Source organism: Solea solea, chromosome 21, assembly GCF_958295425.1.
Source record: "Solea solea chromosome 21, fSolSol10.1, whole genome shotgun sequence".
Classification (NCBI taxonomy): Eukaryota; Metazoa; Chordata; class Actinopteri; order Pleuronectiformes; family Soleidae; genus Solea; species Solea solea.
This window is the reverse complement of record NC_081154.1, coordinates 1,578,954-1,604,740: the sequence shown is the minus strand read 5'-3', so window position 1 is coordinate 1,604,740 and position 25,787 is coordinate 1,578,954. Positions and strand designations below refer to the sequence as shown.

General features: G+C 41.3%; 5 protein-coding genes across 7 annotated transcripts in view; 2 read left to right on the top strand and 3 right to left on the bottom strand.

Annotated features, from left to right (window-relative positions):
- Window positions 1-42: 42 nt before the first annotated feature.
- mlst8 (MTOR associated protein, LST8 homolog (S. cerevisiae)) lies at window positions 43-4,434 on the top strand. The gene is made up of 9 exons (XM_058622002.1): window positions 43-191; window positions 414-555; window positions 1,149-1,200; window positions 1,393-1,555; window positions 1,654-1,729; window positions 2,467-2,619; window positions 2,730-2,854; window positions 3,491-3,654; window positions 3,806-4,434. The coding sequence occupies exons 2-9, from the start codon at window positions 427-429 to the stop codon at window positions 3,922-3,924; spliced, it is 981 nt and encodes a 326-aa protein (XP_058477985.1). The 5' UTR covers window positions 43-191; window positions 414-426; the 3' UTR covers window positions 3,925-4,434.
- Window positions 4,435-5,675: 1,241 nt separating this feature from the next.
- Window positions 5,676-9,879, bottom strand: bricd5 (BRICHOS domain containing 5). 2 transcript variants are annotated; one of them, XM_058622004.1, is made up of 6 exons: window positions 9,664-9,879; window positions 9,309-9,446; window positions 8,927-9,079; window positions 8,728-8,835; window positions 6,742-6,895; window positions 5,676-5,770 (listed from the first exon to the last, which is right to left on the bottom strand). In XM_058622004.1, the coding sequence occupies exons 1-6, from the start codon at window positions 9,715-9,717 to the stop codon at window positions 5,676-5,678; spliced, it is 702 nt and encodes a 233-aa protein (XP_058477987.1). In that variant the 5' UTR covers window positions 9,718-9,879. The 2 variants fall into 2 exon arrangements, with proteins under 2 accessions (XP_058477987.1, XP_058477988.1); XM_058622005.1 differs by having other exon boundaries at window positions 6,742-6,892.
- Window positions 9,880-11,550: 1,671 nt separating this feature from the next.
- pgp (phosphoglycolate phosphatase) lies at window positions 11,551-14,714 on the bottom strand. Its single transcript, XM_058621940.1, has 2 exons — window positions 13,912-14,714; window positions 11,551-12,524 (listed from the first exon to the last, which is right to left on the bottom strand). The coding sequence occupies exons 1-2, from the start codon at window positions 14,510-14,512 to the stop codon at window positions 12,199-12,201; spliced, it is 927 nt and encodes a 308-aa protein (XP_058477923.1). The 5' UTR covers window positions 14,513-14,714; the 3' UTR covers window positions 11,551-12,198.
- A 3,242-nt stretch (window positions 14,715-17,956) lies between these two features.
- On the bottom strand, window positions 17,957-21,835 carry zdhhc4 (zinc finger DHHC-type palmitoyltransferase 4). The gene is made up of 6 exons (XM_058621067.1): window positions 21,355-21,835; window positions 21,145-21,218; window positions 20,149-20,327; window positions 19,422-19,547; window positions 18,930-19,174; window positions 17,957-18,373 (listed from the first exon to the last, which is right to left on the bottom strand). The coding sequence occupies exons 1-6, from the start codon at window positions 21,475-21,477 to the stop codon at window positions 18,050-18,052; spliced, it is 1,071 nt and encodes a 356-aa protein (XP_058477050.1). The 5' UTR covers window positions 21,478-21,835; the 3' UTR covers window positions 17,957-18,049.
- grid2ipb (glutamate receptor, ionotropic, delta 2 (Grid2) interacting protein, b) overlaps window positions 20,267-25,787 on the top strand; it is a 44,128-nt gene continuing 38,607 nt past the window's right edge. The window contains exons 1-2 of one of the 2 annotated variants that reach the window (XM_058621053.1): window positions 20,267-20,352; window positions 23,227-23,392. The gene's annotated coding sequence lies outside the window, so the exon portion shown is untranslated. Of the gene's footprint in view, window positions 20,353-21,904; window positions 22,045-23,226; window positions 23,393-25,787 lie in introns of those variants that run through there. The other variant, XM_058621052.1, reaches the window with a different exon arrangement.

Here is a 25,787-nt window from a genome sequence, read left to right as displayed (position 1 = left end):
ATATGTAGTTTGTATTTAAAAACGTGTATGTACACTTCTGTTTGTGTTGCTATGATGAAAGCACGCCACTAGATGGCGCCATTACACTGTTAGAGACCGCGGAACCTTTGAAACCTGGGTGTGTGTTTCTCGGGGACAAGTTCCTGGGACGTACATAGTTTGCAGTCAACAACACTGTACAGCATTTGAAGGTAATTGTGTGTAACTTTCTCCTTTTTTACTATGTTTGAATTTGTCCTAAATGTTTTTTGACGGTGGAGTTACGTCACTGTCGCAGTTTGTGTTTACGTTAATTTTAATGACACGGCGCCTGTTTGTACTTCTGCTCTTCTGCTAATGTTAGCATCAATATGTGCTGTTCACATTTAAGCTGTTGTGTTTTTATATAAACTCTGCTGTGTGTCCTCACTCAGTCCCCGGTCAAACATGAACGTGAACCAGGGAACTGTGGGCAGCGACCCGGTCATTCTGGCCACGGCCGGTTACGACCACACGGTCCGTTTCTGGCAGGCCCACAGCGGCATCTGCACCAGGACCGTCCAGCACCAGGACTCTGTATCCTTCACTACACTGTTTCCCAGTCTTTATATGTGGCGATCCATTCGGGGCCCAATGAAATTGAGAAATCCTTAATGACAAACCAATAATTTGTCGTATAAATCCTGAAAAGTGCAATTTTTTTTATTGTTGAAAATGTTATTTTCCAGCCATTTCTGTAACACTTAATTGTATTTTTAATAGATAAACCATTCATTCCTGAATATATACGTGTTTGATACATGAAACACCTTAACTTATTGCATATTATTTTAAAAAGTGCAGTAATTAACTATTTTATTAGACCACCACCCAAAGCCACAGCTGCCCTAAATTACCCAGCTAACAATTTCTGGTTCCCAGAACATTCTTTATTTTTCCTTTATTTTAATCTTTACTTTCTGCAGTTGTATTTTTATTTATGTATATTTTCTGTCTTGCTGCTGCTACACTCTAATTTCCCTGTTTGGTACATCTATTCTATTCTATAATTTAGCTTTGTCTGTGCCACATCATGAAGATGGTGTTGAAAAGTAATAACACTTAAACACTAAAACATGTAAGTGTGCTGCTAATTGTTACAGAATAACTTCCTAAACATTTGTCTCCAGCAAGTAAATTCCCTCGAGGTCACACCAGACAGGAGTATGATTGCAGCTGCAGGTTGGTTAATCTTTTACCTCCACAAAAACATGCATGTGTCCCTCATTTATATGTGTAATTATTATGTGATTTTTCTGCTGTCATGTAGGATGTCATTAGGTGCTTAACATAATTTCAAGGACACAACAATAAGCTGGATTTTAATAAACAGCTATATTTCACAGTAAATTCATACTTTTACTGTTTTCTTAGGTTACCAGCACATCCGCATGTACGACCTGAACTCCAACAACCCAAACCCAGTCATCAACTACGACGGAGTCAGCAAGAACATCACGTCCGTGGGCTTTCATGAGGACGGACGCTGGATGTACACGGGTGGAGAGGACTGCATGGCTCGCATCTGGGACCTGAGGTACCTAAGGACACTTAGTGGAAAATACTCTTATACTCTGTGATTAACAAACTTAAGATGTTTTTTTTTAATCTAATGTACACCCACTACTTCTACAGGTCAAGAAATCTGCAGTGTCAGAGGATTTTTCAAGTCAATGCTCCCATCAACTGTGTGTGTCTGCATCCAAACCAGGTAAACCAGTCACTGCCACTGGAATCCTGATTTGATTTTAGCTACTTAACTAAAGGCTCACTTTTTCACAAAATCTGCACCTGCTTAAGTCTACAAAATCTTAGTCATATTTCCAACTTGAAGCGGAAGTTTGCAAAAACCTCTGCACCAAATCCCATCGAGAATATCATTGATTTTAGCTCAGGTGGACACGACAGCTGCTGGTCTACTGCTGCCTCGTGTGGTCAGTTTGTGTCACTGAGGTAACTCCGAACAAAAGATTTCAAACACTAAAGTCACAAAATAACACATTTGGACTCACTGGTGGAGGCAACAGTGGATCAACAACTCCTTTGTGCTGGGACATAAAATTGCTGATTTTCTCTGTGGTCTTTGGTGTGGGAGAGTAAGTGGTTTACAGAGTGACAAAAACTGGAGTTTCCATTTGGTAAAGAAAAAAGCACTTAACATATTCTAGAGATACCATAGGCTTAAGCAGACTTATAGTTTATTAGGTGAGTCTTTTTTTGTGGCTAAAATCAGTTTTCCCTTATGTCCCTTGTGGTTGTGGGTCTCAATATTCCAGGATCTACTCTTGTTGTTGCTGACTACATGTAATAACCTGAATTATCCCTTTAATACTGCTTCATAAACTTTACCTTGTGTAGTTTGACAACTGCTGATGAAAGGTCAGAGATAAACTGTGTTAAAAATGGCCCAGAAACTTTGGATTATTTGTCCATTCTTTTTTTTTACAGGCAGAGCTGATCGTAGGAGACCAGAGTGGAGTGATCCACATCTGGGATCTCAAGACTGACCACAATGAGCAGCTGATCCCGGAGCCGGAGGTCTCCATCAACGCGGTTCACATCGACCCGGATGCCAGTTACATGGCAGCGGTCAACAGCTCGGTCAGTACACAGTCAGTACCAGATACCACCAGATACCACCGGGGGGGGAATTAAAAGTAAATTCTACAACTAAACTAAAAAGCGTTCATTTGTTTGTCCTCCTTCACCAGGGAAACTGTTACGTGTGGAACCTCGCCGGAGGCCTCGGAGACGAAGTGACTCAGCTCATTCCCAAAACTAAGATCCCAGCACACAAACGTTATTCTCTCCGCTGCAAGTTCAGCCCGGATTCAACGTGAGTCTACAAAACTACATCTGCCTTAACTGTGTACACGGTCGATAATCAATTCATCAGTTTGATTGTTTGGTTTTTAATAATGAAACCTGTTTTCAGCTTCTTAAATGTGAATATTCTCATCATTTGGTTTCTTTGCTCCATAGAACAAAGAAATCATTAAAACTTAATAGTTTTTGATTTGTAGACAAAACAAGACATTTGAGAACATGATTGTTTTTTAGTTTTTTGGATAATCAGATTAACGTTTTCTGACATTTTATGGACCAAACAACTAACCAATTATGGAAAAATAATAAATAATTGCTTATTCTGGATAAAGTGGTTGAAAATACTTGACTATTCATGACTAATAGCTTTCTGACCGATTACTTTGCTTGTGAGATAAATAAATGACATTTAGTTAAAAAGTGTAAAATAAATAGTAAAAAAAACCAATTAACCGGACAGATCATTGCTATTTATTTAATCATTGTTAGTATTTACTAATCGGCCATTTATTAGAAATTACATATATTTGTGCTCAGAGACTTGATAAATAGTAATAAGTCACACATTTTTGGTTTTTAAAGACCTATAAAGTTTATACAATATTTTTATTGTAAATACTGAGACTGATGACCGTTGTGTCTCCAGACTGTTGGCCACCTGCTCGGCAGATCAGACCTGTAAGATCTGGAGAACGTCCAACTTCTCACTCATGACTGAGCTCAGCATCAAGAGCAACAATCCCGGCGAGACATCCAGGGGCTGGATGTGGGACTGCGCTTTCTCCGGAGACTCGCAGTACATCGTCACCGGTCGGTAACACTTGCAGCGTGATGTCATAGTCAGATTAGGAATAAAATCAGAGCAGTATCACAGGAACCCCAGAATCAGGAACATAACATTTGTCTTGTAGTGACTCGTAAGGTTGTGATTTTCCTTTTTATTGTTTTTTTTAATCCTCAGCTTCTTCTGATAATCTGGCTCGTCTGTGGTGCGTGGAAACCGGGGAGATTAAGCGGGAATACAGCGGCCACCAGAAGGCCGTGGTGTGTTTGGCCTTCAATGACAGCGTCCTGGGCTGAAGAGGAAGAGACATTTGACTTCAGGACATGGAGTAAGAACTTTTCTGTCAGGACTGGACAATTTTTGATCCTCGTGGTAAAGGTGGAGGCTTTGATTTGAACAGAGTGATGTTTCCTCCTGCCTGATGAGAACTGTAAGTACGCAATTACAGACTTTTATTAATAGCATACATGGTGGTTTTTATCAGTTACCTCACAGGTTTGTCTACCAAACTCTAAACCATGTTTATCATGTTGATTTTAAGGACTTGAGGTGGACCAATGTGGGCTTTTCTGGGGCCAATAAGTGATTTTTGACCCATATGTTATATTTTTGAATTTTAGTGACTCGGCCAATGCCGATTATTAAAAAGAAATCGCAAATATCAGCCCAACCTATTGATCGGTCGACCTCTAATAAGGACCACATTGATCTCTATGTTCAGGTTCAGGTTTGTCATGGAATTCATTGATGCCTCATGTGTTCTGTATATGTAAAAATACACTTAAACTCTCTTTATTTAAAGTCAACTTTTAAGTCTTTTTCTCTTTTTTTAAATGATCTCTCGTAGATTAGTAAGTTTCCGATGTGGTTTTAGTATCAATATATGGACTTTTGATACCCACTGATTCCTTAATGATACAGATTTTATTTAATCTGTTTTAACAACAAAAAATTATACACTACAGTAGAGTTCTTTAGTTTTACCTGACTAAGTCGTCTTCTTGCAGTCAAACACGCAGCAACTTTCCGCTCTTGTATTTATTCCGTTCTCTTAAAATCTTCTCTACAAACTTTAATTCATCACACAAACACTGTTTTTCCCTTAACTTCTTGCAAGCCTCAAGATAGCCAATCATAAGTAATCGAGTGTTATTTTTAATTAATTAAAGCAAGTTTTCTGATTTTTCAGCTTCTTAAATGGGAATACTTTCTGGTTTCTTTGCTCCATAGTGCAAAGAAATCATTAAAACTTAATAGCTTTTGTTTGTGGACAAAAACAAGAAATTCAAGAACATGATAATTCCGAGTTTTTGGGGTACGCAGGTGAACGTTTTCTGACATTTTATGGACCCGCCAACTAATCGATGATGAAAATAATCAATAAAATAATCAAAAATTAAGTCATTAAGTCATCACCTTTATGAACTAAACAAGTACTCGATTAATCGTTAGTTGCAGCCAGAGTTGCGCTCGCGGTTAGATATCGCTTTAGGAACTGAAATAGGATATCAAATTTGCAATGTTAATTGATAAAATGGAAATTTAATCCCACAAAAGTATTGAAGTTTGATGTCCAGCCCTTGTAAATAATAATGAAGACTTTCACTACAGTGACATTTTTAAATTCTGTCAAAAATGAAGGACAAATTGGTGAGAAAAAAACTCCAACAGTCTTTTATTGGACCGGTCAAAAACAGTCACAGTGACAGGAAGAACTACACGTACATAATTACACTGCAGGAGTTTTGTTACAGGAAATGACATGTCTGTAAAGTGTGGCTCCAGAGAGGGAGTTACACATGAATGAATGAACACATGAAGGCAGTGACGACGGGGGTTTGGCGATTACAGTGACAGTCTGTCTCCGCGGCTTCTCTCTCTCTCTCTCTCGGAAATGGACTTGGCTGGTTTTACTGGCGTCTGTGTGGCACAGAGGAAACGCTCAAAGATCGCTTTTGTTCTCTTGTTTTCTTTTTTTTGTTTTATTTATTCTGGTGGAGGCCGAGCTAAAAATCTTTTCTGCGATCTTTCGCCGGGACGATGAGAATCACTCGGGCAGGTAGTAGAAACAGACGGACACGCAGATGTTGCTGGGGAAACAGATGTCGATGCAGAAATAGACCAACCTCTGTTTACCGGGACCTGAAACACACAGAAGGACACATATGACGACTGATGATTCATGCTGATGTATTTGTCTCATATATTTAGTTAATTTTTATCAAATAAAACCATTTAATGCCTCAAACTCAAATGAACTGGGGGCCAATGAACGTCTAGTCTGGTCAGGTAGGGGCCGGTCTAGTGAAAAATTGGAGATTTGATCTCAAAATCTTATCTTTCTTGAGGACTACTGCACACCATTTCAAAATAAAAGTGTTTGTTTTCGATACAGAGCACAGACAGGAGAATGTCCCAGTGTCTTAAAGCCAAACTGGATTAAATTGAACGACTGTGACAGTTCCAGAGAAAAATGACCTGTTAATGTTAATTAAAAGTAAAATATTAGCTACAATATAAGTCAAATTTTCTTCTTTTGTTCATTAAAAAAAAAATAAAATTATATTCATGTAATAATCCAGACTACAGGCTGCCTTTTTAGTGACCCTGTTGTGTAAAAATCCCCTGGTAAGTATGTTTTTTGTATATATATATTTGTCCTTCTTTGCATCAGCTCGATATAAGTGGGTCGTGTAGTGAATGTGTTCTCAGCCTCAGTGTAAAAGGTCAGTGTTCTTCATAGATGAGGCTCGAGTTTCAGTCTCAGACACTTCTTCGTCTGCACAGACTCTGAAAACTGAACTCAACTTATGTAAAAATAATATACCACTTTATATAACTCTGTATAACGTTTGAAATACAAGGATTTACTGCTTTTCATTTTGCATGAAAAGTTTATATTTGTATATGACACAAGTTTCTTTAAATTAAGTTTATTCTCTGTAATTCCTATTGGAAGTTTCTGGAAATGTACCTGGAATTTTCCACCCCTTTGCAACCCTAGTTAAGAAGTGGTTAAACAGGTTTAGTTAGAGTTAGTTAAGATTAGATCATCAGTCTTTTTTTGCTCATTGTGCATCAACACTAATTCACAGTTTTTTGACCGTCCTCACCGTCGGACTTCCTGGTCCAGTGGACAGACCTGTCCTGGCACAGGTACTTCAGAGGCTCGTCCAGTGCGGACAGGTCCACCTGACTGTTCGCCAGCACCCCCAGGAACTCTGTCCTCCGCTGAGTCTCATTCCAGGACAGTTGGACGTGACTCTGCTGAAAACAGGGTCAAAGAACGTCAACAAAACAGAAGCATGGACGCCAAGGAGGTCGCAGCTATAGACATCAGTCATATCGAGGGATATTTGCGTGTTTGCCGATATCCGATATAACACGTTAAAGCCAATATCGTTGGACACTGATATTATTGTGCGTCCCTGAAACTTTTGGATAAGTTCTCATCAAGAGGAGCCAGATGCCTCCTGGACGCCTCCCTGGTGGGGTGTTCCAGGGCACGTCCCAGGGAAGACCCGGGACCTGCCAGAGAGTCTATGTCTCTTGGCTGGTCTTGAAACGCCTCGGGATTCCCCCGGAAGAGCTGGGATGAATTGGCCGGGGAGACGGAAGTCAGCCTTGGCTTCTCTGCTCAAACTGCTCCCCCCACAACCCAACCTCGGATAAGCAGTAGAAGATGGATGGATGGATAAATTATGGATTACTGGTTAATCGGCCTAACCTCTAGTCATGACCGTATGATGAGGAAATGTAGACACATGTGAGTGAAAGCAGTGTAGATAATGTTTGAGGAGGAAACCCAAGCTGTTGAGGTTAAGGTGGTCGCACAAAGGCTACGCGTAATTCCCATAGTGAAGCACTCAGAGAGTCCTGAACAGGTCACTTATCAGCCACATTTCCCCTCTGCTCTGAGGGACCAAGAAAGACCATTGTGCCCTGAACACACGCACACACAGACAAACCAGTCCTTTCTCTCGTTTGTCTCACCCGTCGCAGATTAAATGACTTTGATTTGAAACAGCAGGGTCTGAAAACCGAGGAGCAGCGTGAGATACATTACACCAACAGACGGAATCACACAACTGCTCAGGACTGAAGCTTCTGATGTGTGGAATTGGAAACGGAATCCTGACTCTTAATTTCAGCTTAAAACGTGTCACTCAAGCAGGGGTTGGTTTGAGAAGGTGGAGTAGCACTAGTAATAGTAGTCATAAAATGTTGTATCGCCCAGTTAGTTCTGTCCTAGCACAATATTGGGACAAGGTCACTTGTAGCCTTTTAATGTACTTTACTCTAGGGCCTTGCTTTATTGAGGCAGCCATCTTGTGCTGCCAATTTTTCTGCGTCAGCGCGAAGAACGAAGGCTAATGTCTCCTGTCACGGTCCTCCAGTTGTTGCAATCTGCTGTCTCACCACTGGATGGCACTAGTTCCCACACACTGTACTTTTTAATTTGAAGAATCAAAAACGATGACCAAGCATTTCTAGCACGAGCAAAAACCATAAACCTAAATTCCAATTGGGTCTGATGGAGAATTTAAATATGTGGATATCAACGTCAGAAATCCAGGCAGATACACACGACTCTTCCCTGACAAACCTCTGCATCTGTGACTGTATCTTAATCCAATTTGAGTCTTTAAAAGGCTTTAAAAAAAAAAAAAATCCCACACACACAAAGTGGCCTTTGTGTTCCGCCTCAGGACTCCAGGCTCGCTGCCGTAGCCTCCTGTAAGAAGATCCCGGGCCGAGAGGGTTCTGAGGGATCAGATGTGCTGAGGAATTCAGCGACACAAGGAGGCCATAGGGTTCTTCAAGGCCCTGCACGCCTCACCTGTCCCTTTGTTTGGAATCGTATGAACGTATGAAACCCAGCAGGTTGTGACCCAAAAGTAAGCTATATAATAGATAATAATGACGCGATGTGTCAATAACTTAGCCAAACCTATTGTCAAACTTCCACATACAAGTGAATAAGTGATATTAGCAATGAAAAATGACACTTTTGCACCCAACAAAATAAATCAGGAATATTATAATAATATAATAATTTGATATGATAAAATGATAAATGACAAAAAAAAAAAGGTTACCTGATGCGTCTGGTCTTGAAGGAAGGACTGCACGTTGTCAAAGTCAGGCTGTTCCATCTTTCGCAGGAAGCAGCTGCTCTGCTCCACGGGTTTGTAACATATCAAACCCTGCGACACATCATCATCATCATCATCATCATCCTGATCATCAGCCACTCCATTATCTCACATATCAACAATCTAAAGCAGCTGTACGTACATGTTTGATGTCAAACAGCACCGTCGACGTCTGATTCGCCAGCGAGGTCACGGTGAAGGTCACCAGGTGCTTCTGTGCGTCGACGACTGCCGATTGGTTGATGAGCACTCCAGAACTCTGATCCGGAGCTGAGATTCTCACAATCTGTGAAGACTAAGAAAACACTTTGTCTGAATATCGTTTCCGAATATCCATAAAAGGCCCATTTATACTCCATTTTTTGTACGTTTTACGTGGTTCTGTCTAGTGTAACTCTATACTGCCCCCACGATTTCTGGTGGTATTGATCCATTTTGTTCCTAACAGACGAAAGTTTTTGCATAGTCTGCAGAGTAAGAATGGACCTTAAAAGGGTTTATGTCGGAGTAGAAGGTGCACTGACCTGAGCGTGAAGTTGCGACAGCCCGAGCTTCCCCGTCAAACCCAGGGCGATGACGAGCAGGAGCAGAGAGGCTGCAAGGCTAATCCAGACTGCTTTGTGAGGGAAATGGGACCGGGGGGCTGCACCTGGAGCCCCATCCTGAAGAGGTAATACCACAACAAGAAGAACGGGTTAGAAGACCTCTGAAAAGTACCAGAGATCTTGGTAGACCACACAAGTCTCCACTTGTTTTTCTGGAATAAATGTCCAGCTTCTGGAAACTGTTCTTCTATTTCCTTCTACAAAATGTGTCTGGATATGCAAAATGCATTAATTGTGACCCCTGACATGTAAGGATTAAAAGTCCTCAACTTACCGTGCACTGCGCTTCCTCCACAAGGTTTTCTGAACGATTCCAACACCTCACCATCCTGCGTCCCTGAACGTCTCCTCACTCGGTCTGTCCCCGTCTCGCAGCTGTCGTCATGGAGCTGTGGTCATGACCAGTGCCGTTGACTCGGGTTCAGTTCACCTGGTCAGCGCGTCTTTGTCGGGATCGCAGACCTCCCACCTTCTTCTTCCTCCTCCTCCTCCTCCTCCTTCTCCTCCTCCCTCTTCTTGTACACACAAGAAATCTGGATGTTGCCAACTTTCTGGTTTTGTCTTCCTGTAATTTGCTTCTCCTTCACGTCGCCTCATCCTGATACGACTGAAAATGCCTCACTGACATTAATCCGCCCTTTTCTTTGATTCCGTTTCCTCCTAAATCAAACGTACACTAACATCACAGGTCTTGGCCTCTCTCCACAGACCAGACAATGGACAAAGAGTGGAGTCAAACGCAGCTTTGAAAGACGATACTCGCCTCCGGCTGCTGCTGCTTCCAGACGATGACAGCACAAGGTGACCTTAACCTAAGGAACTGACAATATACGATATGATTGAACATTGCGATAAAAATCACTCACAATGAGAGGATTTTTGGTTAAAAAACGTTTTCGAGATTCACCAGTGACGCATTAGTCAACGGACGTGTCTTGCCGCTTTGTAGAGCTCAGGAAAACAATCAAAACCTGCGCTCTCAGCAGTGGCTGAACTGATTGTTATGGACTTTTAGGGATTCATAGACGAGGTCATGACGCAGATACACACACACAAACGCAGCGTTAATTGGTACTTCTGGCTATAGCCTCTTGAACAATTATTGTCAAATTTAGTAACATATTTGTGTTACTTTTTGTAAAATGTTTCGTAACGTTTGCAAAAAAATGTGCAAGATTTCTTCGTAAAGTTAATGTTTTTGTACATTTTTTGTAACGCTAATTCTTTCAGACATGTTTATGAAACATTGCGACATTTTCTAACTTTTTTTGTACATTACAATGTTAAAACTACAAATAATGCCCCGCCCCTAAAATATTGAAAGTCATGTCTTTAAGTTAAGTTATCGTAACCATAGTAACATTTTTCATAAGGTTAATTTTGCAATTTCTTTTATAAATGTGAACTTTTGTAACATACATTAAGTACAGACAGATGTCAGAAAATATACATTTTTGTATTCCAGTATTTCTCAAATTTGAAATCATCCCAAATCAGAAGTTAGACCTTAAACAGAGATTAAACAGAGTCGTGAAGACAGTTCATGTTTTATTACAGACTAAAACTCTTCGTAGAATCTATGAGTCAGAATGAACACGGAAGACAAAAAAATATATATATCATTTTGTTAAAGTGTTGACGTTCTGACTTAAATAAAATGACGGCACTGGATTTCATTGCACCGTCCCACGAGTCTGAGCACAGAAATGAACGGTGTTGCGTTGAAGTGTCGAGACACGACGAGAACACAGCAAAGTGCAGTTCACTCCCCCGGTGTCTGTCCGTCCGTCTATTTATAAACCTGAACACACAGACACGACTGAAACTAATGTTGCCTCAGTGTGTGTCAAAGTCACTTCTTCTCTTTGACGTCTCGTTGCTTCAGCCACAGTTGCACCACAGTCTGGATAAACTTCACTTTTAACAGTTCACTCACTTAAAAAAAAAATAATTCAGTGACAATCACATTGAAACAATACTGCAAATCATGTTTTTTTTTTTATCTTAAGAGTAATTCATATACATATATATATATATATATATACACACACTGTGTATATATATATACACATATATTAACTATATATATATATATATATATATATATATATATATATATATATATATATATATATATATATATATATATAAAAAAATAATGTAAGATTTGGAGGTTTTATTGATTCAGTAAACGACAAAATAAAATCAGATCAAGTCTTGTAGACAAGGGAGTTTCCAGTTGTATAAATTTTTTGAAGAGTGGTTCAATGAGGTATTAGCACTAAAGACTTAAACAGATGTAGATTTTGTTAAATGAGGTCAGCATCTGATAAATATATATATTAAATAGCATTTTCACTAGTACTGCCTCGTGCGGTCAGTGTGTGTGACTGAGGTAAATGCAAATGAAGGATTTCAAACAGAAGTCACAAACGAACACATTTGAACTCACTCATGGAGGCAGCCGTGGATCGGCAACTCCTGTGCGTTCTAAAAAACCATGATTGCTGATTTTCTCTCTGGGGTTGTTTACAGCGAGAGAGAAAAGCGGCACAAACTGTAAGTTTCTGTGTTGAAAAGGCCGCGTGACAGTGAGATAAAACAGCAAATGTATTCTGATGATGATGATGATGATGATGTACATTTTATCTAAATGTTGTCTTTGTAACCATGTTTTCAGTGTTCTCAGCAACTTGTCAGTAGCGCTAACAACCACACTTCAAAAAAAAACAAGAAACTGAATGGTAGGATGAACCCTCCTCAGGTTGTACAGCAGCTCCTCCTCTGTTCTCGACACACTGCTGCGGTGTCACCCCTGCAGGGCGGGCAGCAGGTCGGCGACGCTGTCCACGTAATAGTCGGGCACCATCTTCCGCCGCTCCGGGCAGCCACTCTGCTCGTGGGCCTCCACGTCCGCCACCGTGCTGACCCCGGTGAGGGTCAGGAGGGTCTTCAGGCCGCAGTTGGAGCCCAGCAGGATGTCCGTGTCCAGGCGGTCGCCCACCATCAGGCAGCGGGCGCGGTCCAAGCCGTACTGCGACGCCACGCAGTCGAACATGTAGTGGTTGGGCTTGCCGACCGTCTGGGCCTGGCGCTGCGCCGCCGTCTCCACGGCCTGCAGGAGGCAGCCGGTACCTGAGGGGGGAGGAGTCACAGGTCAGGTCAGGTCAGGTTTTATGATGTGTAGAGATTATCAGGCTGATATCTGACATTTTTAATGATTATACAAAATCAATTTTTTTGTTCTCAGAAACTCAATGACCGGTTTCATATTTTTTGATTTTTTAATGATCGTCTATCAGCCAGTTATTACAAAAACACATTTTTGTTCTCAGGAATTATATAAATGTTGTAAAATCACTGAAACTATATATTTTCTCATTTTTTATAATGACCCGTTTCATGCTACAAATTATTTTCAAAGATCTCTCAATTAATCAAAGGTTTTTGGTCCATACAATTTTGGAAAATGTCTTATTTTGGTCCACAAACCAAACAGATTCAGGTTTAATGATTACTTTATGTGGAGCAAATAATCCAGAAAATATTCACATTTAAAAAGCTGAAAAATTAGCGAAACTTGTTTTATTTATAACCAAATATCACTCAAACGATTATAAAAAATTGTTAAGTCAATTAATTTAGTAACCAATTAATAACTGACTTGTTTTTTTTAGGACCTTGTCAGGACAGATAGAGACCAAAACCTGATCTATGAAGGCCAAACCTCATGTCTGAGGAACTGTGTTAAATTAAGATTGGGGTTAAGTGTTTTTAAATGTATTTAAATGACAGGAAGTGAGGACATTTTGGCTGCTCCCAACATTGTGTCACAACATAAACAGCAGTTTATGTCTTAAGACCTTGTTTCAAGATTAGAATTAGGTTTAGATTAAGGCAGGGTTCTCTCAATCCTGGTGCTGGTGTCCCACGGTTCCCCTGCTGGAACACACCTGGTTCAAAATGGTCACTCAGCTTATCATCAAGCCTGATAACGAGCCAGTCATGTGACCCAGGTGTGTCAGAGCAGGTAAACGACATGTGACGACATGCAGGACAGTGAGACACCAGGACCAGGATTGAGAAATACCGGGGGTAAGGAACGAGGACATGCATTATTTTGAGGTCTCGAATGTGTGTCTCTGTGACGACCAAGACATTTTTGGAAAGTGAGGACATCTTTGGTTGGTCCTAAAGTTCTGTCACACACTTTTTGAGGGTTCAGGCTTGGTTTTAGGGTTACAGTTGGGTTTCAGTTAAGGGTTAGGCTCTTAATGTTATCTAATCTTTGTTTTAGGGTTAGAATTAGGTTTAAGTTGAGGGTTACATTAAGGGTAAGACGCTTAGTTGTAGTGGTGATGGTTAAAGTTAGGGTAAGGGGATATGGAATGCAGTATTGTGTCCAATGGGGTTAAGACCTGGTTTTAGTGTTGTAGTTAGAGTTAGGTTTAGGTTAAGGCACCAACGTGATGATGGTTAAGGTTAGGTGTGTCTTTGGTGTCCAAGTGTGTGTCCTCCTCACCAGGGACAATCTTCCCGCCCTCCAGCGGCAGCCTGGTGTCCCTGTTGGTCCCCACAAACAGACAGTCCTGCTGGGTCAGGTACTGCATGGCTCGGTTCAGCTTCATGTAACTGAAGTGCTGGTCGAAACCCACCACCACCGCCTTCACCTCCGGGTCCAGGGGCACGTTGGCCCAGTCGCTCTGACTGCCGGTGATGTGGTCCGGTCCCAGCCCCGTGTGCCGGACCCCCACCGCCTCCAGCTCCTGCCCCATGGCCGCGCTGCCGAGCAGATAGACCTTGCTCCCCTGCAGCTGACACACGGTGCTCAGGTACGCGGCGCAGCAGTACGCGGTCCCGAACACTTCCTCCGGAGCCACGCTGACGCCCATGGTGGCCATCTTCTCCGCGTACATCCTCCGCGTCTTGCTGCTGTTGTTGGTCAGGAAGAAGACCCGCTTACCGTTCTTCTTGAGCAGATTAATGACATCGGCTGCTCCGGGGATGACCTGGTCCCCCCTCCAGATCACGCCGTCACAGTCGAAGAGGACACAGTCCACGGAGTCCAGCAGCGGCTTCAGCAGAGCTCCGCTCAGCCACGCGGAGCCTTTGGACCCAGACATGGAGGAGCAGGAGCGGGGCGTTAGAGGCTAAAAGCGGCTTAAAATAGAGACGCGGCAGCGAGCGGTTAAAACAGACGGTTAAGAAAAAAAGAATTGAGTTCTTAAAAAAGAGAGTTTTGTTTTAAAATCCTGGAAAGAAGAAGTGCTGACCTTCCACTGAGCTCACCGTGAAGTCTCTGACTTACTTCCGCACCGGCTTAAAGGGACAGTAGCCTCGTAAAAGCGTCCAATCAGAGCCCAGGATTCACATGCACTGTGATTTACACACAGGTCACATTTGTCCATCAATTTTTCTTCTCTGTCATTCTTTCATTCTATCTTTTCAAAGTTAATTTTCTTATCTTTCTGTCATTTTTTCTTCTTTTCTTTGTATGTTTGACTTTTCTTTCTTTACTTTTCTTGTCTTTGTCTTTCTGTCCTTTCATCTGTCTTTTCAAGGTTCAAGGTTCAAGGTTCAAGGTTTTTATTTGCCATTTGTGCTTAAACAGACAGTCCAGGCACATTGGAAATCTTGTGCGGGTTCTACGAGTCAGTAGTACGAAACATAAACACACTTAAGGATAAATATAAATATAAAAGTATAAAAGTAATAATAAAAAAATGTCGAAGATGTGGGGAAATAAAAAATAAAGAAATATACAGTTATACAGCAGATTATGGGGTGTATTGCACATTTCTGACATTGCACATTTATCAGGGAGGGAATATTGCACATAATAATACACATGGTTAGGTGAGGTAGTGTCTGGTAATTTACAGAGAGTTCAGTGGTTTTGATTTGCCATCAGTCTGACTGTGGCCGGGAAAAAACTGTTAAAAAAGCGAGTTCTGTGTGTTTTGATGCTGTCCGCTCTGCTGTGCCTCAGGTTGTACTTGCAGCGTTTGTGTTTGAGCAGAGTGTGAGCGGGGTGGAGTGAGTCTCTGATGATTCCCTCTGCTCTTTTCCTACAACGCTGCGTATACATGGAGTCCATGGTAGGAAGTTTTGTCCCAATAATCCTTTCCCCAGTCTTTATGACTCTCTGCAGGGCCTTCCTCTCTGCCTGTGTGGTGTTCCCGTACCAGACAGTGATGCCTGCGGTGAGGATGCTCTCTATCAGTCCTCTGTAGGCCAGGGTGAGAGGGCGGTGGTTCAGTCCAGCTTTCCTGAGCAGCCTGATGAAGTACATTCTTTGCTGGGCTTTTTTCACTGTGGCTGTGGTGTTACAAGCCCAGCTCAGGTCAGATGTTACCTGCAGTCCCAGGAACCTGTAGCTGTCTGTCCTCTCCACCTCAGTCCCGCTAATGAATAGAGGCTGTAGAGGGGGGGGTTTCTTCCTGAAGTCCAGGATTAATTCCCTGGTCTTGTCTGTGTTGAGGAGGAGGTCGTTCTCCTCTCCGTAGACAGTGATGTTGTTGACCAGGGCCCTGTATCCTGACTCGTCTCCCCCCTTGATGAGCCCCAGGATGGTGGTGTCATCAGCGTATTTAATGATGATGGAGCTGTCCTGGGTGGAGACACAGTCATGTGTGTACAGGGTGAAGAGTTTGGGGCTGAGGCAGCAGCCCTGTGGTGATCCAGTGCTGACTCTGATTTCAGCAGACACTCGTCCTCCCATCTTCACCGCCTGGGGCCTTTCGGTCAGGAAGTCCAGGATCCAGTTGCAGGTGGGAGTAGGGACTCCAAGGTCTGCCAGCTTTACGATCAGTCTGCCTGGGTGGATGGTGTTAAATGCAGAGCTGTAGTCCAGGAAGAGCATCCTGGCATACGCTCTGCTGCTCTCCAGGTGTTGCAGGGTGTGGTGAAGAGCTAATGCTACCGCGTCGTCCACTGATCGGTTGGGGCGGTAGGCGAACTGGAGGGGGTCCACATTGTCTGGAACCATGTTGTTGATGTGGGTGAGGACTAATTTTTCCAGGCACTTCATGGCGACTGGTGTGAGTGCCACTGGCCTGAAGTCATTTAGGGTGGGTGTGTCTGGTCTTTTAGGGACTGGTATGATGGTGGAGGTTTTGAAGATACGGGGGACTACAGCCTGAGATAGTGATGTGTTGAAGATATCAGTATACACACCGGCCAGTTGTTCTCCACAGGCCTTCAGTACTCTGGGAGGCACTCCGTCGGGTCCCACCGCTTTGTGGGGGTTCACCTTCTTCAGAGCCTTCAGGACCTGTGTGTGTGTCACCTGGAAGGCAGTGTCCGTGGGGTCACAGGGGGTTTTTGAGGGTGAGTCTGTGTTCAGCCTGTCGAACCTCGCATAGAAGTTGTTCAGGCTGTCTGGGAGTGTGACGTCCCGGGGGTCTTTGGTTGTTGTGGTCCTCCTGTAGTTAGTGACAGACTGGATTCCCTGCCACATGCTGCGTGTGTTGTGGTTGAGGTAGTAGCCTTCAAGCTTTTGGGAGTGAGCCCTCTTTGCTGCTCTGATGGACTTCTGCAGCTCGTACCGGGCTCTCTTATACTCCCCGTGGTCTCCTGACTTGAAGGCCTCCCGCCTCTTCCTTATGTTCCGCCGTACGTCCCCATTAAACCAGGGTTTTTGGTTGGGGAACATACGCACAGTCCTGGGGGGTGCGCAGATGGTCGTGCACCAGCTGATGTAGTCACTAACGGTCGTTGTGTATTCATGGATGTCGTCAGTGGCCTCTTTGAACATGCTCCAGTCTGTGGCCTCTAAGCAGCCCTGCAGGCTAGCTTGTGCACTATCAGTCCAGGTGTTAATAGTTCTGACTGTGACTGGGCTTGACTTGAGCCTTTTGTTATAAACCGGTTTGAGCCGGATAGCCAGGTGATCAGACTTTCCAAAGTGGGGTTGTGGTTCAGCTGAAAAGGCAAGTATAAATAAGAAAATAAACAACTGGACTCGGAGAGCTCCGCGACGTCGCACACTGTGGAGCGCCATCTTGGCTCTTTTGTTTGTCTTTCTTCCTTCACTTGTTTCCACATCGTGTTTCTTTTCTCCTTTTTGTTGACTTTCCTCTGGTTCCTCAACTCCTTTCTTTCCCACAATCTTTCGATTCTTCAGTCCTCATTCCTCTTTTCTATCTTGTTTTTCTTCTCCTTTTGCTCGTGCTCCCACTCTTACCTATCGTTTTCTTTCTTTGTACTGTTCTTTTCAAGTGACCAATAAATAATCTTGACTCTATAAACCATTATTTACAACAATTGCCAATGATTTCCTTTTGTTCAACTGAAACGGAATTATCTGAAATTATCTTTATATTTGTAAGTGATGAAAATTAAATGTGAAAGAGCCAAATAAACTGAAAAAGTTGATGAAAATTAGCATTTTAGCACATTCTGGCATGATTACAGAAATGTGTATTAATAGAAACAAACTTAACTTGTGTCCTGAAGTCTGAGACTTATTTTTTACAATTTACTGAAAGAAATGAGCATTTATCCTTTATTTAATGGCACCTGTATGATGATAAGATAATTACAGATAATTAACACCAGAGTCCATATAGAAATCATAAACAAATACTTTATTTCTCCAGTCAGACAGTAAATGTACAGTCAATGCAGCATATAAACAAAAAAAGGCACATGTTTTTTGTTCATTTGTGTTTTTTGCGAACAGGCACTGGTGGGGAAAAAACCTCACCCAGGTTTTTGAGAAGCCCTCGGCTGTAGAAGTATCGTCTGGAGTGATCCGGAGCTGCCGGACTGCAGAGATGATCCACTGCCCCTGCTGCTGCCCCTGCGGTGGACCTCGGGTGGCAGTGCTGACAGACGTAGCCTCGGCTCTTGTACCACTCGTTGGACGTCTGGTTAACGACGGCCAGGTAGGAGTGGAATAAGGAGTAACCCGCCAGCAGGAAGAAGACGAAGAGCAGGAAGCCCAACATGAAGACGATCCGGGGGAACGTCAGGAACAGATGCTGGAGGGACAGGAGAACAAAAGAGCGTCCACTCGGTTTGCAACAGAAACAGAGTTAGTGTTTCTAGGGTTCCCGCAACTTGGTTGACATCAAATTCAAGGACTTTTCAGGACAGATTTCCTCAAATTCAAGAACCGAATATCAGCAAGGAGTCCAATATTGTGCGTACTTTTATTTACACTACACAGGTATTGACGTCTTGTTTACATTGACTTTCACAAATGATCCATATCTGAAATCTGAATTCACTCGGGGAGACAAACCACAGTGGGCGTGGCTACTGACCCCAAAAAAACAGCTGCCAAAATGGAAGTGAAAGTGGCATTATTTTGAGTAATCCTCTCCAATGCAAAGGCTTTAAAAGCCATCGTCCTCCAGTGCCCTGGTCATAAGAGAGTCATGTGATCATGGATAGTGTCCACATGTGTTTACCTCATTCGCCGCTGTCGTATTTTTGAGGACGTGCAACATTAATTTCTACATACGAATGAGGCTTGAAACAGATCTGACAATATCCAGATAAGGTCTATATCCCTTTGTGAAAACACAGTCTCACCTGTATGACAAACAGAGCGCCCGCCGCCTGCCGCTCGCCGCGCTCGTCGATGTAGCTGGCCCTCAGGAGCCCCGAGCGCAGCACGGCGTGGAGCAGCATGTCCGCCGTCAGCACGGCGATGTCTCCCGCCATGGCACACAGGCTGAAGAGGTAGAGCAGGAAGTAGCGCGTGTTCTGAGCGCCGATGCAGTTGTTCACCCAGACGCAGTGGTGGTCGAAGCGCTGCACGCACCGGTTACACACTCCTGACAGAAAAACAGCGAGAGTTTGCGGTCAGTACTGACCTAACATTGGATTCCAAGCACTCGTACAAACTCTGAAAAGTTGGCCTGATGTTTCCCTTTCACCTTTCACACAAGAGACAAATAACACTGCTCTGTGGATAATACCAACAAAGCCCGTTCCGTACGGGAATAACAACAGTACAACTGCTCGTGTACGACCTCTTGAACCCTGAGGGGAAACGGGGACAACAAATATCAAATTACTCACGGCAGTGTTTGGAGCGAGCCGGTTTGACGAGCTGACAGGTGGGACAGGAGACTCCCGGGTGAAACAGTCTCCTGTCGTACGGGTACATGAGCACCTGCACGGACACTTTCCTCTTAGTCACCGTGCCTGGAAAACAGTGAGGCAGCAAAAAAGAGAGAGAGGTGAGTAATTATCCTGTCCACAACAAACACCTCACTGATTGACTCTCCATGTGACACAGGTCAAATGAGGCTACAAAACTATGAATAAACTAGTTGTTTATAAAGTAAATAAAAGCAAAAGGACTACATTGATTATTCAGTTACTAATCAACAACTATTTATGTAATCAATTGATCAATATTTTCATTTTTTATTAACTGGGTAGATTCAGTTATTTCAGCTTGATAAAAAGGTCCAGGGTGTAAAACATGAGTAAGTATATTTAATTTCTGCCAATAAACTCTCCTAAGTATGTTTTTTTAAAGTATATAATCAATTCAACATGAAAACTGCACAGCTGTTAATTGGTTTAATCAGTTAAATTCTAATATTATCAGCCTAATTAGTTCTTAACCCTTATTTCTTGTATAGCTGAGGTGTGTTCCCCTTACATTTTTACATTTAACGGTAAAACTTTCTCTGATATTGTAATGTTTTCTTCCTTCTTGTATAGCTGTTTGTATTTACATGTATATTTGATATCTCCTTACTCTTTTATGTAAGTGTGAATGAATATTAAAGCGAACCTGGGTCTCTCCTGACGCAGAGGTAGAAGAAGAAGGTCTTGATGATCAGCAGGATGTAAGGCACAGACAGACTGGTCAGAGTCGTGTCCATCTCCCTGCAGAAGCCGAACACCTCGTACGTGAACTCTGCGTACACGGCGCCCTCTAGGAGGATGTGCAGATAGATGAACGTGTTGCTCCTGCAGTGACGAGAACACGACACAGGTGGGAAATGATTGAATTAAATTAAATTAAATTAAATTAAATTAAATTAAATGTTTGTTTTCCCCTGATCTAAAGACCTAATCAAATAGATTATGAGAGCAGATCATGTTCTCTCTTCTCCAAACAGATTCTTTCCACCAAAACAACTCACACGGCTAATACATGCATATGTTTTACTGCAAAACACAAAAGTGTGTGGAAATAAGTTTCCTTTTTTTCTTGTTTTGATGAAAAGTGAGTGTTTTTGCCTCAGAATAGCATTTATAATAATGTTAGCTATTTTACATGTGCAGGAAAATGGAGTCAATTTACAAAATCAAAAAAATCAGTGAGCAGATACAAAAAGATAAAACACAAACATTAAAAGTACAACTTTTCTATGTCAGAACCAAGACAGTAAACTATTGTGACCCAAATCTCAATATAAATATTTGAGACAAGAGCAAATTTGTGCATATTTACAGCCATATCTGTAACCCCTGATATCATTTTGAAGTGGTAAATTAATTACAACTTCATTAATGCATGTTATTTAAAACATATACTCATAAATGTTAAATAAAGTTTGGGAACATTCTGCATTTTTGTTTAAGGACCCAAGAAAAGTGAGACTCAATGGAAATCATTACATTCAGAAGATAAGTGTTTCTAAGTTAATAAAATTGGACTTAATAATGCAATTTGTCTTTGATATTTAAGGGACAAATGAACCTGGAGTCATGCACTAGCTTCAAGTTTTCAGATTTAAGTACATAGTTGAACATAATAAATGTAAAGGTTTTGACTACAAACCTCTGATGGAACAGTCTGTGTAAACTCCTCTGTGACAAAGTCTGCAGCCATTTTGGGGTAATTGGAGAAAAAACCTGTAAAAACCCAAGAACAGTAGTGAGTTCAATTCCCAATAGTGTGCACCTCAATCTTATTAGGGCTGCAATGGCGCCATCTAGTGTTAGCTTGTAATATAAACGAGTTTAAACTGCTCTGTGTTATTTATCCTACCTTTATGGTGAAGTTGAGGAGAATGTTAAATGGAGTTTGTTGTTGGCCTGAATATTTACAGACGAGGACGATACACGACAGCACCAGCAGCACGTAAACCGCAAACAGAGTGAGGAAATCCATGTTTGTCACTCAAACAACAGGTGACTGTGCCCCAAAACTCACCGCAAACAGGGAGGAAATCTCAAACATACGCGGTGGGGGTGTGAATGTGGAGTTTAATGTCCATTTTATCCACACAGATTCAATTTTGTAGACAAAATAAGGCGCGGCGCGCTCTTCTGAAACCAACCTAAGAGACGTGACGTTAACATGCTACGCTACACTCCCTGCCTTCTGCTAGCGAACATGCACACATGATTCTCAAAAAGCCGGGAAATAATTCATTTTCCCACGGCTTTACACTGCATTTTTAAAAGGTTTAATCCCCGGTTGGTTTGGTTTCCCCCCCGTGCCCCCCAGTTTCACTTTCAGCCCACGCTCGTGTTCTGTAAACACTGTCGTTTCCTTAGCATCGACGTAGCTAACGCCCAAGCTAGTAGGTAACCTGCTAGCGGAAAGCTAACAAAGCTAATAGCTAACAACATCCACGCCCAGGCTAATGCTAAACGCTCAATCCAAGCTACTAGCTGACTTAGCAGCTAAAAGCTAACTGGAAGTTAAAGCTAACTGGAAGCTATCATGGGCACGGTAATGTGAAACTTGTTCAATTAATATTATTAATTAGTATTAACACATTGTCTGTCTCTGTATCTTTATTTATAAAGTACATTTTAATATTTGTTCATCTTAAAAAAGAACAACCAATAAATAGACTGAGCTGCCAATTAAACAGTTTGTTTTATTCCTCCATTGAGCATATACTTTGACATTAAACCATTTCAAATGCACAATCGTGGGTTATGTTGTACGTTTATAAATTGGTATTATTTTATATTTAGAAAAATATGGTGGAGGTTTTGAATGTAATTTGTAAGCAAAATCAAAGTAGTCAAATTAAAAACACTAAACTAGAGAAATTACTAACTCCGTTTTAGACTGTTAGATATTAAATAATTCCATATTATGCTAATGTGTTGAAGTGTACTCGTGTGTATACACTAAAATACCAAATATACTAGTACTTCTACTGTTAAACTAAGAAGCTGGAACCATGAAATATTTCACATTTTACATGACTATTATAGTTTTGCTATTGATTAATTACCTAAACAAGTCTTTTTTTTTTTACATTTACATTCCTAGCAAACAAAATGGAGTAGAATATCTGATTAAAAAAAAAGACCCACGCAAATAAAATAATAATACAACACTTTAAAAACATATTAAACTGTATATTTCAATGATTGGAATAGGAAAAGCAATTTTCCCCTCTAGGTGTGTCTCCAAACTACACCATTTTGACTCTAGTGTTTACATAAATTGCAAATTCAAAGTTGTTATCTCTCCAAAGGAGTTTGTCCTACTCTTTTTCCTTCCTTGAAGCATTTTTTGTGATGGGTAGGTTATCACCCAAGTATGTTCCCATTAAATCTTGGTAAGAATCGACCCACTAATGATTTCACAAAACAATTACCAAATTTTCTAGAAATCCCTATCGCCCTATAAAAATAATATCTCTGTCAAAACTCTTCAATTGTGTCAATTCTCTACCATCAGATTACGGATTAAATTTAACATGCAAAGTCCCATTAACAAGTTCAGTTGTAAAGCAGGGTAAGTTCTATACACATCCATAAAATCTTCTGGATCCAGTGGTTCAAAATGTAGAATATTTCAGGAAAACACAGGTGACACACGTGTGTATAATCCTTGTTGGACGTCTGTGCTCTCTGAGTGTTGTTGTTGTTGTTGTTTCCCCCTCTGTTACAGTCGTCCGGCGATCGTCACAATGCAGCGAGGCATCACAGGACACCTGATGGATCTGGTTGCGGACACGGCCCAGCACTCGTATTACAGCTCACAGTGCCGCACAGGAGGCAGCAACACTCGGGCGCTCTGTGTGTGTTGTTCACATCTATGGATGCTGTTTAAAAAGGTAAGCTATATTGTATGTGTGTGTGTGTGTGTGTGTGTGTGGCTGCACCAGGGTTTTGTTGATGTCTCCTGTAATCAACAGGCTTTTTGTCCTAATTTTTAATGCATTTGCAGTGACAGTTTGATGTTTAACAAGTGTATTTAATGCTTTTCACACCATAAGCGAGTACGTTTTGCCTTTTAAAGGCAAAATTATTCTGTGATATTTTTAGTATAATTCAGGTATTTTAGGACAAATACAGGCTGCAGCAGCTCCCCATGCTGCCGTCTTGTCACACGTGAGATGGCGTCTTTAGGTGTAAGACGAGAGTTTGTTTGAAGTGAACAGTTTGTGTTTGCACATTGAAGCCGTTTGTGTTTTAATTATTCAGTTTGGAGCAGACTGCCTTTTTCTTTACTGTGTGTGTGTGTGTGTGCTTTGCTTCTAATGACAGTTCACACCCTTAACTCCCAATACTTTCTCTGCAGCACCCAACAAACCCCCCCTACTTCTAATTTATTTTTCAGTGTGTCAGAGGTGACGTGTCAATAATGTTTAGTTACAGAATAACTAGGGCTGCAACGATTTATTCATTATTGGATTATTGAATGAATTGTTAACTATTTTGGCTTCTTAAATGTGTATATATTCAGTTTTTTTGCTCCGTGTAATAGAGAAATCATTCAATCTGGGTACTTTTCCTGTTGTGGGCAAAACAAAGACATTTTAAAACATCATCTTTTCCAACATTTTCTGATGTTTTATTGACCGAACTAAAAATAACAGATTAATCATTTATGAAAATAATTGAATTAGTTGCAGCCCCAATAATAACATCTTGAAAATATCTTCTATTATTTTGGCAGCACGTACTGTATTAATTAGTTTCTTAATTGACATAAATGACAAAGAGTTGCAGTTAGATATTTATATAAAAGCGGTTAATTCAAATTAATGAATTAGTGTGGATGGAAATTAGATGGCAATAAAAGCTTCTGTAACTGCATAGCAAAGAATCTGAAGAACAAAATTAGCTTTTTCTTTTGTCTTAATTATCTTACTATTGTTCAGAAAGCCTCTTATTTTTTTCAAATTATTGTTATTTTAATGTATGGGGGTGTAACAGCTCCATGATTAGGTTAATAAATCTTTCTTTTAGTCTTTTAAAATATCAGTAAATAGTGGATTGTAAATAACAAAGACATGCTTCACGTTTGTGCATGATAGACTAGAACTATTAAACTCTTATTTTTACTTACAAAACTGTGAGATGCTTGTCAGTTTTTATCCAACTAATTAATTATTTCATTAATTATCATGTCATGTACTGTTGATTTAGCACATAATTAGAGCTGTTTGTGCGATGAGACAATTTTTTCCAAATGCACCATCCACCAATTACATGAAATAATTACACACACACACACACACACAGAGGGTGAATGTGCTGAAAGTGACGGAGTGACTGCACCAGTTTTCCACTGCAGTTGTTCTACAAATAAACCAATGACACCGGGATCATTTGAAAGTCGATATAATCAATTATAAACAGCTCGAACACTCTTTTTTTTTTCACACAAAAGTCACACAAACTTTTAATCAGACCACCTTTATCCTTGATTATGACTTACGGTATTGCTTCAGTAAGCTTTTAAAACATTCATTTTAATCCACAGTTGCATTCATTTTCACCCATGTAAAGTCTTACATGAGCTTCATTAAGCCCCTTTTCCACTATGGTCCTAGATCACTTCGCCTCGCCACGGCACGGTTTAGGTTGGTTTTCCACTGCAAAATAGTACCTACTCAATGTGGGCGGAGTCATCGCTGCACGGCTGCATGAAACTGTAGTGACTTCGTTTTACACGTGACACACACAAACGAGTGACTAATGACTGCAGTTGTTGTATTGTTAAATTTGGCGACGTCACGCAAAGTATCACCTGAGCTGGCTTACTAAAATTCATCATTAACATTTTTGATGATGGTTTTGAGTGCTTTTTTAGGTCATAAAAACAAGCTTTTCAGCTTCTTAAATGTGAATATTTTTTGGTTTCTTTGCTCCATATCACAAAGAAATCATTAAAACCGATTCATTTTGGTGTAATGACAACATTCCGAGGTTTTGGAAACAACAATCAACACATTTTCCGTCATTTTTTGGACCAAACAAGTGCTCGATTTACCAAGAAAAATATGAAAATAACCATTCCTTGCAGCCCCTAATCTTGACCTTACAGTGTTTCAGGTGGACACATTGCCTCTGTGCTTCCACTATCATGAGTGTATGTGTTCATCAGGGGGGTGGAGGAGATCTGAAGATTCAGCTTATAATCCTACTAATCCTACACAGGCAGAGGTCTTAAATTGCTCCTCCTGTCCCCTTCTCAAAGGACTGAACGTTTGAGTGTGCACA

Excerpts from the sequence above, each read along its gene's own strand:
- mlst8 (XM_058622002.1), top strand. The coding sequence starts at position 427 with ATGAACGTGAACCAGGGAACTGTGGGCAGCGACCCGGTCATTCTGGCC. Across the intron at positions 556-1,148 it reads CCGTCCAGCACCAGGACTCT|CAAGTAAATTCCCTCGAGGT; the intron begins GTATCCTTCACT and ends ATTTGTCTCCAG. Across the intron at positions 3,655-3,805 it reads CTCGCAGTACATCGTCACCG|CTTCTTCTGATAATCTGGCT; the intron begins GTCGGTAACACT and ends TTTAATCCTCAG.
- bricd5 (XM_058622004.1), bottom strand. The coding sequence starts at position 9,717 with ATGGTGAGGTGTTGGAATCGTTCAGAAAACCTTGTGGAGGAAGCGCAG. Across the intron at positions 9,447-9,663 it reads TGGAGGAAGCGCAGTGCACG|GATGGGGCTCCAGGTGCAGC; the intron begins GTAAGTTGAGGA and ends TTACCTCTTCAG. Across the intron at positions 6,896-8,727 it reads TTCAAGACCAGACGCATCAG|CAGAGTCACGTCCAACTGTC; the intron begins GTAACCTTTTTT and ends CCCTGTTTTCAG.
- pgp (XM_058621940.1), bottom strand. The coding sequence starts at position 14,512 with ATGTCTGGGTCCAAAGGCTCCGCGTGGCTGAGCGGAGCTCTGCTGAAG. Across the intron at positions 12,525-13,911 it reads GGGCGGGAAGATTGTCCCTG|GTACCGGCTGCCTCCTGCAG; the intron begins GTGAGGAGGACA and ends CTCCCCCCTCAG.
- zdhhc4 (XM_058621067.1), bottom strand. The coding sequence starts at position 21,477 with ATGGATTTCCTCACTCTGTTTGCGGTTTACGTGCTGCTGGTGCTGTCG. Across the intron at positions 21,219-21,354 it reads TCCTCAACTTCACCATAAAG|GTTTTTTCTCCAATTACCCC; the intron begins GTAGGATAAATA and ends GGGTTTTTACAG. Across the intron at positions 19,175-19,421 it reads GGCTCGCTCCAAACACTGCC|GAGTGTGTAACCGGTGCGTG; the intron begins GTGAGTAATTTG and ends TTTTTCTGTCAG.